Below are 19539 nucleotides of genomic sequence, written 5' to 3' on the forward strand. Positions count from 1 at the left end.
ATAATGTGCTTATATTGTATATTGTGCTGTCCATTGCTCTGTGAGGCCACCTTCATGGAGTTTCCATTGACCAACATCAACTCAATGCTTCTACACCAAGACAAATTACAATCATGTTTCATACTTTTTTTCTAAATGCCACAGACTAGTTTTCTAAAAATAAAAAAAATCAAATCTATGATCTGGATGGTGTTATAAAAATAAAATGTCTGGAACCTATTGGCACTTAATCTTTTCATTTGGCCAAGCATGTGGTTAAACACGATTTAAAACGTTTCAAACTACCCACCACCTTTGACTGTCTTCCTCCCTTGGAGCTTCCTATCCCGTGGGCTATTTTTCAATTGCAGAAGTGAGACAAACCAGTAAGCGCTCACCCTGCGAGCTCCTCCCTCGGGGCTTTTTGTCGTCTTTTACGACTATTTGATCAGACAAGTGCTGTTTAAATACAGAGACAAGTTACAGTTCACCTGTTGGAAGAGCAGCAGTCGATTTTCAGTCATGGAAAACTCACCGAGAACAAATAAGATACGAGTCGCCGTGGTGGGGGGAGGACTGGTAAGTCAGCAGTTGCTGGAGTTCGGGACGGGCGAAGGACAGCACAGCACTGGTTTAGCGGGTTTTACTCTCGTATTGCCTGCCCGTTTAAGCGTCTTCTAAAGTATTCAAAAGTAATGATCATCTTGACGATATTGATTTGTTGCTCAGTAATATCTAAGACTCTAAGTAGCCAAACTGTACTTTTCTAACCTTACAAAATTTACAGTGTAAAAGTTTCATAGAACTAAAACTGCGCCATGACACTGGGTGATACAGTATATCGCCCAGAAGGGGATGTGTAATTAGCACCTGCTTAGTACCAATTCATCAAAATGTACTGATGTAACTGATAGTACAAACAAGGACCATAATGGTGTATATCTAACGGTGCACGACCTTTTGTTGGCGCTACTACTTAACAGGACTGTTTTCGGAAGAAATTGATTCATTCAGGATATTGCAATTCTTGTTCGCAATGCCACAGGTCGCTGTTTGCAAATTGTCGTTAAAACTCACATTTTCCTTCCTATATCGAAGCGCCGTTTTCTTTCCAGCTAAACTGTAGTTTCAACCTGTCGAGATTAGGCTATTTTATTTTGCTTTATTTTATTTTCGATTGATTAATGCCAATCCCGCTTTATTACGTTTAATTTGTAAGTGTACCACATCGAGACACATTGCAGTCAATGCGAAAAATAGTTTTATATTTTAGCCAGCTGCGCATTTTTATTGTGCAAAGAACATCTACATCAAAATACACAGTCGTTACGCTGTTCTGTTTTTTTCAGCTAGTCTTGTTTTATTTGTATTCTAGTTAAAAAGATTAGACTTTGCTCCAACAGATCCCCCTTATCATTATGTACTGCAATTAACACAATATAGGAGGCCCTGTGTATTCACATTTTCATCTATTTCCATTAAGATTCTGCCGTTAGCAGGGTCTTACCTCGAGATGTTCTACATCAACTTTCCTTTTTCCATAAAGAAAAATATCTGGTGTAATCCAGAAAATGCTCATGCACTTTTTTTCTTGTTAAACATACTTGGTCCCTTCCAAAATGCCTCTATTTATTTTAACCAGATGGTCTATTTGCCTTTATCTCTTTCCCACACAATAATTTTTTAAGGTAACCTGTACGTTTTCTACCATGAATAGTAATGATAATTAATTGAATATACAGAGCGTCAGGATTAAACTAAAATGAAGTTATGGGAAAGCCATGTTAAAGTAATGTATTTTTAGCAGTTTTAAAGTGCTCCACTGTATTTGCCTGGCAAATTCTTATTGGCAGGCAATTCCAGATTTTAGGTGCATAACAGCAGAAGGCCGCCTCACCACTTCTTTTAAGTTTTGTTCTTGGAATTCTAAGCAGACACACATTTGAAGATCTAAGGTTATGATTTGGAATATAAGGTGTCAGACATTCCGAAATACTGTATAAGGTGGAGCGAGATCGTTTAGATAGATAGATAGATAGATACTTTATTAATCCCAAGGGGTAATACACATAATCTAGCAGCAGTATACTGATACAAAAAAACAATATTAAATTAAATAGTAATAAAATTGCATGTAAAAATGTAGTGACATCAAATGGATTTTCTTTTCCTAGTTAGGATTTTAGCAGCTGCATTCTGCAGTAGTTGCAATCGATTTATGTCTTTTTTAGGTAGTCCTGAGAGTAGTGCGTTACAGTAATGTACTCGACTGAAAACAAAAGCATGAACTAATTTCTCATCTTTCAATGATATAAGAGGTGTAACTTTTGCTATATTTCTTAAATGAAAAAATGCTGTCCTAGTGATCTGATTAATATGTGATTTAAAATTCAGGTCAGAGTCAACAATTACCCCTAAATTCTTTACCTCCGTCTTGACTTTTAGTCCTAATGCATCAAGTTCATTTCTAATAACCTCATTATATCCATCCATCCATTTCCTAACTCGCTGAATCCAAACACGGGGTCACAGGGGTCTGCTGGAGCCAATCCCAGCCAACACAGGGCACAAGGTTCAGGAACCAGTCCTGGGCAGGGTGCCAACCCACTGCAGGACACACAAACACACCCACACACCAAGCACACACTAGGGCCAATTTAGAATTGCCACTCCACCTAACCTGCATGTCTTTGGATTGTGGGAGGAAACCGTAGCGTCTGGAGGAAACCCACGCAGACCCAGGGAGATCATGCAAACTCCACGCAGGGAGGACCCGGGAAGCGAACCCAGGTCTCCTAACTGCGAGACAGCAGCGCTACCGTGACGCCCTCATTATATCCATTATTGTCAATAACTAAAAATTCAGTTTTCTCAATATTTAGCTTCAGAACATTACTACTCATCCATCAAGACATGAATATGTCTTTCTCTTGACATCAGTGCATGAAATGTGCATCCTTAAAACAAATACTTAATGATGACAGTCAGCTCAGTGATTACCGAAGACATTATAATTTTTTTAGTTCTATACCCAGACAGAGATGTCTGTTTGCCCTGTTTCATTTGCGCAACTCTAAGCAAAACTCTCCTAACTTTCCACTTGACGCGTTTGAGTGTAATCTCCGCCTCCCCACTCTGATTGGCTGACTCCGGGTTAGCTGCACCAATGAGGTGATGTAGAGGATGTTCGGCAGGGCTGTGAAGATCCTCTTAGTGCAGTTAAATAAGTTAATTTGCTCTTTCTAGATCTAGATTCTAGGAGTTTGGTACCGCCTACATGTTTATCACATTTTTATTGTTAAAAAGCGCTTACGTGAATGTGTTGTAGTAAAAGTAAAACTTAATCACGTTGGCTGATACGTTTGATACTGGAGACAGCATTACATTGAGTTATTAAATACAGGTATATTAATAAACACTGAAGATACAAGGTGGATGTTATATTCATCAAATAAAGTGAATTAACGTGAAAAACTGTCATGAAAAATAATACAGGTCTGCAAAATTAAACTAATATGAAATTACATGTGAATGGTTACTTTTGTTTTTTTTTGCGAACACAATATACACTCACCTAAAGGATTATTAGGAACACCTGTTCAATTTCTCTAATTATCTAATCAACCAATCACATGGCAGTTGCTTCAATGCATTTAGGGGTGTGGTCCTGGTCAAAACAATCTCCTGAACTCCAAACTGAATGTCAGAATGGGAAAGAAAGGTGATAGCAATTTTGAGCGTGGCATGGTTGTTGGTGCCAGACGGGCCGGTCTGAGTATTTCACAATCTGCTCAGTTACTAGGATTTTCACGCACAACCATTTCTAGGGTTTACAAAGAATGGTGTGAAAAGGGAAAAACATCCAGTATGCGGCAGTCCTGTGGGCGAAAATGCCTTGTTGATGCTAGAGGTCAGAGGAGAATGGGCCGACTGATTCAAGCTGATAGAAGAGCAACTTTGACTGAAATAACCACTCGTTACAACCGAGGTATGCAGCAAAGCATTTGTGAAGCCACAACACGCACAACCTTGAGGCAGATGGGCTACAACAGCAGAAGACCCCACCGGGTACCACTCATCTCCACTACAAATAGGAAAAAGAGGCTACAATTTGCACGAGCTCACCAAAATTGGACAGTTGAAGACTGGAAAAATGTTGCCTGGTCTGATGAGTCTCGATTTCTGTTGAGACATTCAAATGGTAGAGTCAGAATTTGGCGGAAACAGAATGAGAACATGGATCCATCATGCCTTGTTACCACTGTGCAGGCTGGTGGTGGTGGTGTAATGGTGTGGGGGATGTTTTCTTGGCACACTTTAGGCCCCTTAGTGCCAATTGGGCATCGTTTAAATGCCATGGGCTACCTGAGCATTGTTTCTGACCATGTCCATCCTTTCATGACCACCATGTACCCATCCTCTGATGGCTACTTCCAGCAGGATAATGCACCATGTCACAAAGCTCGAATCATTTCAAATTGGTTTCTTGAACATGACAATGAGTTCACTGTACTAAAATGGCCCCCACAGTCACCAGATCTCAACCCAATAGAGCATCTTTGGGATGTGGTGGAACGGGAGCTTCATGCCCTGGATGTGCATCCCACAAATCTCCATCAACTGCAAGATGCTATCCTATCAATATGGGCCAACATTTCTAAAGAATGCTTTCAGCACCTTGTTGAATCAATGCCACGTAGAATTAAGGCAGTTCTGAAGGTGAAAGGGGGTCAAACACCGTATTAGTATGGTGTTCCTAATAATCCTTTAGGTAAGTGTAAATACCATTAGAATGCTTCTATCATGTCACATTTAAGTACAAACTGAAAAATATAATAAAAATCTTAACAATTAATTACCCAGTTCACTTTTGTATACAATATTGTTCTAAATTTAACATGAAACTATTTATTCGTTCTGATATTTTGAGCACATAATACAGTCCTAAGAAAGAGTGGCATGTTTGTTGTGTAGTCAGTCCAATTAAAAGAAGCATGTAGTACGGCTTTTTAAAATTCTTTCTTCCAACCTCACGTCAACAATCCACAGTCACACTACCATCTTGTGAAACTGGAAACATCACCTTCTTTCACTACCACCCTTTAACTCCCATGCATACTACCATTTACTGATCACAGCAATAATGTAACCCCCTAATAGTAAGTAAAGCAATGGCTGCAGGTTTTCATTCTAACCCTTTTCTTAATTAGTGACCTGTTTTTGCTATTAATTAACTTCTCTTGAATTAATTTTAATGGACTTACTATTGAAGACTCAAACCTCTTAAATTGTTTCCTTTTCCTTAATTAGCAGCCAAACAATAATGAGATACAAAATGAGGCAAAACATGACCAGTAAAAACAGGTCACTAATTAAGAAAAGGGTTAGAATGAAAACCTGCAGCCGCAGCAGCCCTCCAGGGCTGGAATTGGGTACCCCTGAAGTAAAGCTTGTACCAATTAACAAAACATGAATGGAATCATCCCTGAATCGTCCCAGATAGCATACAGGATTTTTAAAGCTGAGATAGATGTGAAAATACATTCTTGGCATTCATACAAAACCAAACTATTATGGTCATTTATGTCTGGTAATCATTTGCCCACACAGGTGGTTTTCTAACTCTTTCACTCCGTCTAACAGGTTCAGATTGATCAGCCTTGTTTTAGATAATAGGAACAGATAAATGTCCTTCATGAATTTCCTCTTGAGGGTCTGAACAAACAAGCAAGATGAACAGCATTCCATATAAAGTGGCTGACCATGAGATAAGTCATTAAACAAGGCTTCAATTTACTGGTCACTCACCCCTGTGGATTACATTCAAACTCATCAGACCCTAAGCCGCATGGACTGTAATCAACAACCATCAGAACAGCTTGTTATTCCCTCAAAGCCATGTTTGGGAGGGCACCACTCTCTTCCTGGTATCCAAGTTAGAATATAAACAAAGGACTTCTTCATTTATGTGTGCTTTTGTGATATTCTGGGAGAAAGAATTCTTGCTTTGTTCTCTGATTTTGGTTTTATGATTTTGATTCTGGGCTTTGTTGAACAGTAGAATGTATTTTTGATTACTGCATTTAGGCTTGGTTAATTCACATGTACAGTTTTTATCTTCTGGTTGCTAATTTCCTTAGTTTGTCTTTCACTAAAGATAAAGCACTGTAAGTAACTTAAAAAGTAACTCCTAAAAGTTAGTCCTTTAAAGCTTCTTAAATAAGTTAGTCTGCAGAAAGACAACTGGAAATCAGCACACCAGTCCCGTCACAGACCGATACACTCTTAGACATTTCGGAACTTGACTGTAATTTTATGCCATGCTATGCACTTGTTCCGTATTGTTAGGTCTTGCTCCTGTTTAACTATTGCTGTCTTTACTTTTTATGAGCTTCAAATTACTAATTTCCTGACACCACCTATGTTTTGATTAATACTGACCGGAGAAATTCACTAAATAATTTTTTTGCATTAATTTTGCTTGGGTTCACCATTGATCTTGTTCACTGTATTTTTCTCTGACAGCTTAGATGAACGTATTTTTCCCAATTACCCATGATGCTTTGCAAGGCCAGTGTGACATCACAGAGCTGTAGCAGCTATATTTGATGGGGATCTCACTACCCAATCAGAACTTTGACACATGCCTACTCTAAATGTACTCCACTTCACCTCATAGTTTTACAGCACTGCCCGATCTGTTTTTTGTATGCAGGAATAATTGTTGGAATATGCTTGATGTCAAATAAATGAATTGTAGTCCAGACAGATGTACAACCTTGCATGAACTAAAAAAAAACTTACAATATTTAATTTGATGGGTACATTATCAGACCATAATGAGAATATTATGAAAATACCTCTTTATTTCTGCATAGATTCATTTTTCTTTGTGTGTTCACTGCTGGATTAAGCTTGTTATGCTCTTTACTATGTAGTGCAGATCAGGCAGTGTCAGGGACAGTCACCCGAGAATTTAATGTTGATCCTTTGCATCACAGGCCGTGTGGGTATTACTTAGTTGTAGTGATAGGAGCTCAGGAGATGCAGAGCGAGAGAGATAAAGGACTTGGAGTATTGTGAACTTGGAGTATAATTTTATCTGTGGTAGATACAGTGGCACAGTGGTTAGCACTGTTGCCTGGCACCTCAGGTCAAATGTTTTGCCACAATAATGAGTCCAACATAGTTGGTGGATGTTGACCTTGCCTCCCAGAGGCATTTTAAAGATCCTTATACCATTATTATCCACCGAAAACTAGTTCAGTTTCTCTTTCTCCATTGACTTCAATGCAGTTCACTGATTCCACAGAAATTTTCGTGATTTTACCAAGCGTGCGGTGAAGTAAATTCAGCGGGGCTCGCTCATTGCCAGTTTCGAGTCATGTTTACAGCACACAATTAATGTTATCAGGTTGCTGGGCCATGTGTTTTGTTGCTATGAATGTCACCACATCCATTTTGTTTTATTAAAATGCTAGCAGGAGTACCCCACATTGCCTGGGAATCTAATATAAGTGGTCATTCCAGAGCATTTGGATACAGTTTATTTTTTGTTTAATTTTGAGGATTTTCCACTCTTGAACATGCTACCTAGATCTGTCCATGTGAAAAGCATTGATTTTCGAAATTGATGCCTGCAACTTGCAGTGATTGACCTTGAGCCTTATTAATTGACATAGCAAAAGCCAAACGAACAGGAAATTGCAGCTGTTTGAAATCAAAGGGTAAATCATTTGGAATCAGTGGCATTCTTGGTATGAAAACATGACGTCTTGTGCAACCTGTCATGATAGTTGCTTCAATGATATTTGGATAGAGATTTTTGACACATGGACGAGTCCTATTACACAGTAAGGAGCGTCTATGTTGAACCGTGCTGCCGTCTAACAGACACTGGCGATGGTAACTACAGAGAGAAGTGACATACAACCGCTGTTGCGTGTGAGGAAAATGGCAGGGGAAGGATGGAGTCTTTTTAAGGCGAGTCTCTGTTGAAACGTGCAGCTATATAACGGACGTTGGCGAATGAAATACAGCACTATCAGTGTGTGTGGGAGTGCGACTTACGGAAACGCGGGTGTATGAGCCAGTCACACGCCCTGGGACATTCACGGTTTACATCCCGGCGTTGCCCAGGAATCTATAACCGGTGAATTTCCCAAATGAAAGAAACAGAACATAGAAATAGAACAGTTTTCTGATTCACATTTTATTGTAAGTTCCTCCACTCTGGATTCTGTCTGCTGTGGCATTTCAGACGCCATTGAAATAGACTTTCTTGTGGCATCTGAAGTGGACCTTCCAATTCTGTCTTTTTTTCGGTGGCATGGGTATATTAGCGAAAGCAGGACAATTATAATGTGTTACATGGGATTATGTACGGAGTAAGCACCACAGTGAGATGAATTTACGTTATTTACAATACGTTGGAAAGTGAAAAAATAGCACCAGTCAGTCAGAAAGAGTAACACTGAAATCGTACTGTGAGTCAGAAAGCGAGCAAATAGCACCACAAATACAGAAAGCCAGTGAGAAAGAGTAGCACTGAAGCTGTACTGGGAAAAATGGCGGGGAGGGGTGCTCTGTTTCTAAGGAGTGTCAAATGGACGTTGGCAATGGTAACTACAGAGAGAAGTGACATACAACCTGTGGTACGTTTGGAGAAAATGGTGGGGGAAGGATGCTGTCTTTTTAAGGCAAGTCTCTGTTCAAATGTGCCTGCATATAATGGGCGTTGGCGAATGGAATACGGCACTATCAGTGTGTGTGCGAGTGTGACATGCGGAAACGCGGGTGTGTCAGCCAGTCACGCGCACTGGGTCGTTCACATTGTACATCCATACGGCAGTTCCCCTTCACCCGATCAAAGCAGATGGCCTTGTCATACTTGGACACAATTTAAAGAAACATGGGTAAAGAGCGATGCACAGAGACCAAAGCTGCCGCTAGATGCCGCCGTGGGGAACGTCTTTTGTAACATGCGGCCATCTTGTCGATGATGAGTATGGGGACCAGTGCCGAACGTTGTGTCGGTGAAAAGGTGCCCTGGGGTTTACCACGAACATTTTTCTCAACCAAGCATACCCCATGACCTTCTCCTGGTCACAAAGGAGCCTCATCACCAGTTTGGTGCTGATCGGACGCCCGGTGCAGATTTGTATGGTGGACAAACAAACATACATACATAGACTCTGCTTTATATATTAGATGATTGCTGCAAGACTTTCTTGCATTTTGGTTAGGAAAAGTGAACCTTACTGTGACAAAAATATATTAGACAAATAAGTAAGCAAAATTTCTTACTTTAATTTTACTAGGCATTTCAGAAAATCTTTAATTTTTGATGATTTACTTTTTTCAGCTTATTCTTTTGGCAAAGGCATCTTTTATCAGTTATATTCTACGTATTTCAGTCACTACAAATAATTCTAACAATTAAGAAGTCTGTATTCCCTGTTTGCTTTTTCTTCTTTTCTGATTATTAGAATAAATTCTTTATTTATAAAGGTACTTTGTTTCACAATATCTCAACTAGACAGAGATTTATTGGTTCTTTTTCTCCAGAGAGGCATTTTTGTGTATTTTGAACTTTTAATGCCAGTGCCCTGTTTCAGGCCTGTTTATGCCACTCTCTGCCTGGTATAGTTGGAGCTGCCGGACCACTGTAGGTATTGGCTTTTTTCTGGGTCTTTTTTGAAGCTTCATACTCCCTTTGCCATGTTTGTGTCATGTGTACACAGCACAATTCATCATCTACATGTATTGACTTAACTTAAATTGATAGTTTGAAAAAAGCAGCTGTAGTCTTTGATTCCCTTTGCTGAACTGGCAACATGTCAAAGGCCTTCAAAGTGATGCTGCTGTGATGGGCTCTAAACCACCCTGAGCTGGCTTAAATGCAGTTGAGAATGTTACATTATGACATCCCTAGACTTATGTAATCTTCAGATTTCTTTGAGCAAAGTTGGATATGCGTGTGCATTTTGGTGCTGTGGTCAAATACTTGCAGTCATTGGACAAAGATTACTCTTTAGTTTTTCATCACTAACAACTGGACCAATTTAAAAAGACATGCCATTGTCATTAGGGTGAAGTGGTGGCTCTGAGGCTAGTGAGCTGCGCTGGCAATTGGAAGTTTTTTGGTTCGAATCCCATAAAACGCCAAAAGTGACTCTACTCCGTTGAGCCCTTGAGTAAAGTCCTTAACCTGCAATTGCTCTGTCCTGGGAATGATGTTAATCTGCATCCAGCCCTGCATGTAGGCCCTCCGATCTACAGGGAAAAAACATTGGGGTTGGTGGCAGAATTGGCACTCCAGCTACCATGAAAAACCTCACAGTGTTCCATTCCATCTGAACTAGTGTGGTGCTGACGTGTCTCCAGTTGCATGGCTGCACTCGGGTCCTAATCTGGGATCTTGAGTTGGTTTGTCATGTGGTGTGCGTGCTCCTAATCTTCAACCTCTCATTGTCATTTCTGTTAGCATTTGAGTACAAGTAGTCAGGAGAAAACTGTAACACTCAAGCACACAAATGCAAATGCTCACATCATCACTCTCTGATGGGTTGCTTGAGTTCATTCTACCTTTATACTCTAAATGTGCTACCTCAGAAAAAAAATTATTAATGTTTGAATGAGTGTATAGCCAGAAATGGAATTCATCTATGGGAGCTATACTTTATACCAATTCCATTGTTAGATGTTCAATGCTCAATGTTTGCTGTTAACTATCAAAAGTAATTTTTGCTCTCATTTATCATAAGCATCAAATCAAGTTAACCATATTTAAGATAGCCCAAAGCCATGTCTCCTCAAGGGGAGAAATAAAGGGTGCTGCTGAAGTTAAAGTGAATTGCTTTTTGACTTCTAATGACAATATAGCAACATATAATACAACATGCAGAAAATGAGTTGTTTTTATGATGTTTTATGTTATGTTAGATATTTTTAAATTTGGCATCTTGTAGTATCTCATCCAGAGCCTTTTTAATGAACATTTACTAAAGTAGTAAATTCGAAATAAGTGTATTTATACAAGTGCAGTGGAGATTATAAGTGAAACTACCCTTTCTCTGCACTAACTTCATTCTTTGTATTTTGTAGGTTGGTGCATTAAATGCTTGCTTCTTTGCAAAGAGGGGTTTCGAAGTGGACCTGTATGAATCAAGGGAAGGTAAAGTAGACCATGTCTTCAAATATAGTGAGCATTTCCACAATGAAAACTTTGTGGTCTAGAGGACTCTTTTGGTATCGCTTACTTGTTTTGTAGAACATAATGTTAAGTGCTGAGTTTAGTTTTTTCTTATTTTCCCTAAATGAGGTAAGCTATTATTTGATATATTCTATTAATAATTGTCGTTTCGCACGACCTTTGGAGGTTAGAGCGCAGGGTCAGCCATTGTACAGAATCATTGGAGGAATTTTCAGATCAAGGGTCGAATGGAGTAGGAGCCTCTCTGGCAGGAATGGGATTTGAACTGACAACCGCACAGATACTAGCACAGATCCTTAGCCTCAGTGCCAGCCCTCCACCTAAATCATGTGATTTATATAACTATTAAAAATAAAACATATATAATTAGTTACATGTATTGATGCTAAATTCATGGACTATGTATAAATGAAAAGGAAATCCCTTATTTTATTTTTTGAATCATTGAACTGCTTACACCCACCCCTGTATCTGATAGCTTGAATGTTCAGCAAATACAAATCCACCAGTAGTAATATGAATAATAGCTGATGGGGAGGAATAGATAATTTTAATCATATTAATGAATTATTTTCCAAACTCCACTAAGTCCAAGGTCTCCAAAGGAAACTCCAGTTCAGGCGGTCAGATGCGTTCTCAGTGTCCAAGGAAAAAAGTGTAAAAGGTAAAGACTTTATTCATATAGGTGAGCATCCTTATAAGAAGAGCAGACATCACAATGGTAAATGAGTAGGGCAATTTCATAATATAAATTTTAAATCATTAAAATAAGCTTAGACTTTGACATGTGCAGGTGGTAGGAAATTTGTGGAAGTAGGCAAGTGCCATGTTTCTGGCCTACTGGGTCATTTTGTATTTATTAGTCAAATTATGACACACTAGCAGTTCTAATGGCTTCATGCTGCCATACCACTACTCTCCATTATGACACTTTCACATGTAGGGCAGCAACAAATACTTTCAACTGCTGTCTGTCTTGGGCCAGCTTTTTGTTGGTGCCCCAACTATGGTTCATGGTTTTCAGCTTCACTTCCACCATGTACGATCACCACTCACATTATTAGCAACACTGGCAGCCTCAGTTCTTCATGGCATAGATTCCATAAGATGTTGGAAGCATTTGTTTGAAATTCTAGTCCATATTGACATTATTGAATCACGCAATTATTTCAGAATTGCCAGCTACAATAATTGTTGTGAATCTCTTGTTCTGTCACATCCCAAAGATGTTCTATTGGATTCAGATCCAGTGATTGAAGAGCACTGAACCTTTTGTCATGTTCAGCAGGTTGAGACGACTTTAGCTTTGTGACCTGGTGCATTATCATGCTGAAAGTAGCCATTAGTAGATGGGTAAACAGGTTGCTATGATGGGATGCACATTTTCAGCAACAACTCTCAATTAGGTTATGGCATCCAAGCAATAGTAATAATGGATTAGTATTAACGGGCCCAGAGTGTGCCAGGAAAACATTCTCTATACCGTTACACCACCAGCAGCCTGGACTGTTGACACAAGGCGGGCTGGGTGCAAGGATTCATGCTGTTGGCACTACATTCTGACTTAAATCAGTGTGCCTCAGCAGAAATCAAGATCCTTCAGACCAGGCTACGTTTTTCCAGTCTTCAGCTGTCCAGTTTGGCTGAGCCTGTGCCCACTGCAACCTCAGCCTTCTGTTCTTGGCTGACAGGAGAGAAACCCAACATGGTCTTCTGTTATTGTAGCCCATTCACCTCAAGGTTCAATGTGTTGTGCATTCTGAGATGCTTTTCTACTGTCCACAGTTGTACAGAGTGGTTAACTGAGTTATCGTAGCCTTTCCGTCAGTTCAGATCTGGTGATTCTCCTGCGACCTCTTTCTTCAACAGGTTGGTTCTGTCCACAGAACAGCCACTCACTGGATGTTTTTTTTTTTTACTCCATTCTGAGTAAACTTTAAAGACTGTTGTCTGTGAAATTCCCAGGAGATCAACAGTTGCAGGAATACTTAAAAACCATCCTGTTTGGCACCAACAATCATGCCACGTTTGAAATGACTGAGATAATATTTTTTTCCCCATCCTGGGGTTTGATAAGAACATTAACAGAAACCTCTGACCTGTACCTGCTGGATTTTATCTATTGTGTTGCTGCCACATGATTGGCTGATTAGAAAATTGTAGGGATAAGCAGGTGTACAGGCTTTCCTAATAATTTGGTCAATAAGTGTATTCCTGGGCTCCCTTCTCTTGCGCTTCACTTCAGGAGTCCAATTCAAGGCAGTTTTGGTGATGGAGCCGTGTTTGTTTCTGATGACGTGGCTAATCCATCTGTATTGTCTCCTCATTACAATGGTGGTCATACTTTCTTGAGGGCATTCATCAAGCAGTTCAACATTGGAACACCAGAAATTGCTTGGGATTCTTTACAGTCTTTTTTTTGTGGCATGTGGCCAGCTTAGTCATATCACCCTCTGTCATCCTCCAATGCTCAGCTCCAAATAGAAGTGCTGGTAAGACACAGTTCTGGTACAACTTTAGCTTAGTGTGGGTACTCTACCACACGTTGTTAAGTCTCCAAAAGGCGTTCCTTGCTTTGCACAGTCTTCTCTGGATGTCATTGCCTGCTACTCTATTATAGCTTATTATGCTGCCCAGATAAGTGAAATGGTCAACCATAGGTAGGTTTTCTCCAGCAACCTTAACAGGTATTGTGCTGTCTACATTAAGTGTTACGAACTTCATTTTTGTCCAGCAGATCTGCAGTCCCACTTTCTGTGCAAATGTGTTGTGTTTTCTTACATATGATGGTGCACAAGCGACAGCAAGGGAATGTCATTAACAAAATCAGTCTTTAAGGATCAAAAAGAGCATCCACCTGATGCTTCTTGGTCATCCTCAACTACCCAGTCAGTGATTAAGCTAAAGAGCAAAGCTGACATCACACTGTCTGGCCTGAACCCGGTCTTCACTTTGAAGCAAATATCATGACTCCCCATGCTGCTAGTGAAGTTGGCATAGAAACTCCTGAATAACTTCATAAGCAAATGATAAATTAAAGAAGGATCTTCAGAAAACTCAAAGTCATCAAATGATCCCTCATTTATATGTACAATGAATTTTCTTGTCATTTTATTAAAATGTTCTTCTTTCAGTTTTATTTTATTAAATATTTTTTATTGACATTTACCTGTTTAATCATAGATATTCGAAAAGCCAAAATTGTCAAAGGACGAAGTATAAATCTGGCTCTATCGTTAAGAGGGCGACAGGCACTGAAAGCTGTTGGAATGGAAGATAAGGTACAGATATTTAAAATCTCATTCATTTCAGTTTGATCATAGCAGCACTGCCTTTTAAGAATTTACAAAGCAAGAATTATATCTACAAGTCAAGTATAATTCTAAGTGTTTCAATCCATTTTGCCAGTTAGTTATTAATTACTGTTGTAATATAAAGCAAAGCTTAGAGTATATAATTGCTTCCTAAAGTAATTTAGACTACAGTTTTAAAGGGAATATATTTCTTTCTAAAATGCCACTTCTGTTTAGAGTGAGTGTGTGATGTTTTATGGAGAGCTTACATGCATTTCATATAATTAATATAACAATCATAAACCTGCTTAATTCAACCTAGGGTAATGGAGATTGAGAGCCTATCCCTGCAATATCTGGTACAAGGCAGGAAAAAAATCTGAAAAGGTTACGTACTCATACTCAGGACGTACTCATGTGCAGATGCAGAGAGCCAATTAAAGCCACCAGTTTACCTAATTTGCATATCTTTGATCTTTGGGGATGTGGGAAATATGACCATCCAGGTCAGCTCCACGCTCCCTTGTCACATCCAGGAGCCTCATAGACCGAGATGAGTCAGGCAAATGAGGACTCACACATCTAGCAAGGGGTTGGTGCAAAAGTGTCAGTGCTTTTATTTAAAACCAAATAAACAGCAGTGTTCAAATAGTGAAGTGATCCGATCATTAAATAAATAATCCAATAAAATCAAAGTGATTATGCAGGTTAAAATGTTCCAAATAACATTGGGCAGAGTGGTGGCTCTGAGGCTAAGGATCTGTGCTGGTATCCCGAAGGTTGCCGGTTTGAATCCCCATCACTGCCAAAAGAGATCCTACTCTGCTGGGCCCTTGAGCAAGGCCCTTAACCTGCAATAAATAAAAACACAATAAGTAAATCCATTAAATTGAGGTTAAAATCACAGGAGGAATCTCTTCCATAAAATCCTCACGATCCCTCATGTATCCTTAAAAAAACTGATGTCTCCTCTGCTTACCCCATACAGAGGAGATGTCCTTCTGACAGGTGCAGCCATCCCCAAAATCCCCAAATCACCTAGCTCATGTTCCCATTGCTAGTCCATTGGCACCCATGGGGTGCCACACCTAGCCACACACACATTCTTCAGCACCTGTGGGAGATACCACGTAAAGGGCCACCAGCATTGCTCTCCCTGATGCTTGCTTCCAACCTCCTGCCTCTATTCCTCCATGCATTAGCTCTCCAGATCCTGCCTTGCACTCTCCCATTCTTTCCTTCTTGTCTCTTTCTGTTCTTGTCTGTTTTCCCTTCTGCCTCTCTGCCATTCAGGCTTCTTTATATGGCCTGATCAGGTGCAGATGTGACCCTCCTGCCACTCAGAGGTGTGAATGAGGCACCTGACTGATCTCCATGCCTTAATAACAAGTAAACCTGGGATTCAAACCCAGAGCTGGGAACTTTGGGGCAGCAGTACTGACTACTGTGTCACCTTCTCCATATGATTGTGTTGCTCTTCTGTATATTCTCACATTTAAGTTTTCCCACAGATAAGGCGGGGTTTGATTTTACCGTATAATTTCCAGTATTTGTATGTGTGACTATTTCAGTATAGGTTGTGATGGATGAACCAGCATCCCAGCTGGGTTGGATCCTGCTCTCTTTCCTGGCCAGGAGGCCACGATAAAGAAACTACAATAAGAGAGCTGTAATATTCTCCGTCTGCACCAAGATGTGGACAAAGAAGGATGCTGAAGTAGCAACTACACCGGGTTTGGCATGCCAGAAGCCATGGAGGAACACATTGGCTGGGTTTGGGAGCCTGGAAGGAGAGGGCAGTGAATGACTGCCTCCAATGGGCAGAACGTCCCCCATAGAATGGGCAAAAGCATCATATCTGGGGCACCCCTGTATAGATGTCCACAGGGCAGCATTGGAGGAGTGGTCTCATTAGGCTTCAGTGCAGGGTTTTGTGGGGCCCACCAGGGGGAGTATCATATATTAACTATACAAGGACTATTGCGGTCCTCCCTGACCTGGAAGTACTTCCCGGATGCAACAGGTTGAGCACTGGAAGTACTCTGGGGTCGGTAATTAAGACAAAGTCCTCCACTTGGCACATAGAGTCAGAGTCTGGAGCTGGGATGGACAGCACTCACCTGGGTGGAGTGAAGGAGGATGGAAGGAATATGAGAAGTGTGTAAAGAACTGTTGAGCTAGGTTGTTCTGTGGGAACCATTTGTGTCACTGTTGGAAAAAAGCATGTAAAAGGTTCATTAAAAGCACTGGCCTTGAACCAAGGACTGCATCTGTGGTAGATATGTCTGGCGTTTGGGGCTCAGTGGCGCCACCCACAGGTCACAAGGTGTACTTCTACTATGATGGCTTGAGAATCAGTTCATTTGCAAACAATTGTAAACTATTAAGTGATTTGGCTAAACACCCTATGATGGACCCACAGTCTTTCCAGGAATTGTTTCTTCCTTGAGCCCGATGACTGCTGGGATAGGCTCCAAGCTACCCTGCAGCCCTACTCAGGGTAAGTGGGCATGAAAATGGATGGATGGATGAATTTGGTTTGGGTAAAGAAATTCATTTTGTAAGGCTGTTGTCTAACGTGGATAGTATTAGAGCTTTCAATCAAAAGACAGTTTAAACCAAGTTGATCTAATTTATTTTAAAAGGCATTTCATACAGTTAGACAAGCTAAGTCAAGTCATGTCAAGTGGGATTTATTATCATACCATCTGTACACATGCTTTGGTACATTATATGGTGGTATGAAATTACATTTCCCAGGGCCACAGTACAATATTTAGACAATATGGCAATATAATAATACAAAGTGGTGGGTGATAAACAGCATTTAGTGATGATAAGATATGTACAATGGATGAGGAATACAATGGAATGTAAAGACAGTAATTAGATAAGAATCTATGATAAGGGTCCACCCGCATACACAGAACATTGTGTTCTCGAGCCTGACTGCTCATTGAAGAAGCTGTGGTTCAGTCTGGTAGTGTTGATCCACAGAGTTTGATGCCTTCTGACAGATGGAAGCTGGGAAAATAGATTGTGGGATGGGTGGGACAGATCCCCCACAATGCTGGAAGCCTTATGGATGCAGTGCTTTGTGAACATGTCCATGATGGAAGGAGGAGAAGTCCAGATGTCTCCACAGTGCACACTATCCATTCTATCTATCTATCTATCTATCTATCTATCTATCTATCTATCTATCTATCTATCTATCTATCTATCTATCTATCTATCTATCTATCTATTGTTCAAATGCATTACAGGTCCCATACCAGACAGTGATGCAACTGGTCAGGATGTTTTCAATGATGCCCCTATTGAATGTGATGAGGATATGACATGGAAGGCTTGCCACCTTTAGCTGGTGCAGAAAGTGGAGTCGCTGCTGTGCTTTTTTGGTAACGGAGGCATAACTGATAGACCATGTCAGGTCCTCTGCTAAGTGCACACCAAGGAAGATGGTGCTTTTGACTCTTTCTGTCACAGAACTCTTCATGTAAATGGTGGGTCTTCATTAAGTCCACAATCGTGTCTTTACTTGTATCAGCATTGATTGACAGGTTGTTGCACTTGCACCAGTCTACCTGCTGCTACCCATCCATTATGTACTTTGTCATCAGTAAACATGACCAAGCTGTCGCAGCTGTAAATCACAGAACAGTAATAAGTTATAAGGTGAACAGTAGCGTGATGAGCATGCATCCTATGGGGCTCCAGCGCTCAGGGTTATGGTGCTAGACATGATATCTTTTTATCTTTTCTATCAGAAAATGATAAATGATATCAGATTCATGATAAGCTGGAATTATTATTTTAGAATTGCATTTACAACACAAGAGGAGGTGATTCGACTGATGGTTCTCCAAGAACTGCCCATCATGATGTCGCCCACTCCAGTTACTCTTCTCTGTATTTGGTGAAAACTGCTTGACTGTTCCTGGCAATCATATGACACAAGGCAATCCCTGGACAAGGTGTCAGGCCATCACAGGATGAAAACACACACATTAGAGCCAATTTAAAAATGCATATTCACTTTACCTGCATGTCTTTGAGGTTGAAAAGACAGATAGATGGACTTCTTTATGGGGTAAAAAAAGTATGGGAAAAAATACACACTTTGATCAGCCTTACAAGATGGTGTTCTGGCAGATTGTCAGTAGCAATGTTACAGATGTAAGCTATATTCTGAAATATCACTTGCTGGGTTACAAGTCATTTAATGACTAAGCAACATTAACACCTGGGAGAAATATTCTGTTAGATCTCCAAAGCAATGAAGCTAACATGTAACTGACATGGGGATGAAAGGCCTCCAGCGCATGTGGCTCCAGGCGAGTGCAGTAGCTCTGTTGGCAAATGTCCTACAGCACAGTTGTACAGACATCCAGCTTGTACTGCAGTTCATGTTAAAAAGCATACATTACAACAGCGTTTCTCAATCTTTAAGTATTTGTGACCTGAGTTTTCATAACAGTTTTAATCGAGCCCCCCTAACGTTTTTTTGAAAGGAGCCCACTAATACCAATTTGTTCTTTTTTAATTAATGATATATCAAAGATGCATATTTTATTATACCTACTTAACTTTTATCAACATTAATCTAACTCTATATTTATTTTTCTAGTATCAGAATGTAGTTTAAGTTAATTTGTTTTGGTTTCAATAGATGTATTTTTCATATTTTTGTTTCTTGTTTTCCTTTTTTCACATCTTTGCGCCCCCTTTTTGTTACTTTGCGCCCCACAGTTTGAGAACCACTGCATTACAACATCTAAAAATAAGAACATGGTTATAGTTGGTTTTTCATACTTTTGGATTAAATAATTAAACATTTCAAATGAGAAAAAAAAAACAGTGTTTACATGTGAGCAACATTATAGCAATGTATACAGTATAAGCTCTTTAAAAGTTCAAACAATTTTGTCTTTCCATTTTATAAATCTTTTTATTTCCATTACTGAGTGTCAGAAAAGTAGAACTTGACCCGGCACTGGGATCACCATTAGATGGGAAGCCTTAGTTTGGTGGAGTTTTTGCTTCTCTTGT

At 40.0% G+C, this 19539-nt stretch overlaps 1 protein-coding gene across 1 annotated transcript in view; it reads left to right on the forward strand.

Annotated features, from left to right (window-relative positions):
- The first annotated feature begins 402 nt into the window (after positions 1-402).
- Positions 403-19539, forward strand: part of LOC120516669 (kynurenine 3-monooxygenase) — a 71061-nt gene continuing 51924 nt past the window's right edge. Inside the window, exons 1-3 of the mRNA XM_039738519.1 lie at positions 403-558; positions 11086-11155; positions 14378-14475. Of these exons, the coding sequence (XP_039594453.1) occupies positions 502-558; positions 11086-11155; positions 14378-14475 (225 nt within the window). The 5' untranslated portion in view covers positions 403-501. The remainder of the gene's footprint in view (positions 559-11085; positions 11156-14377; positions 14476-19539) is intronic.

This window comes from Polypterus senegalus, chromosome 16, assembly GCF_016835505.1.
Source record: "Polypterus senegalus isolate Bchr_013 chromosome 16, ASM1683550v1, whole genome shotgun sequence".
Classification (NCBI taxonomy): domain Eukaryota; kingdom Metazoa; phylum Chordata; class Cladistia; order Polypteriformes; family Polypteridae; genus Polypterus; species Polypterus senegalus.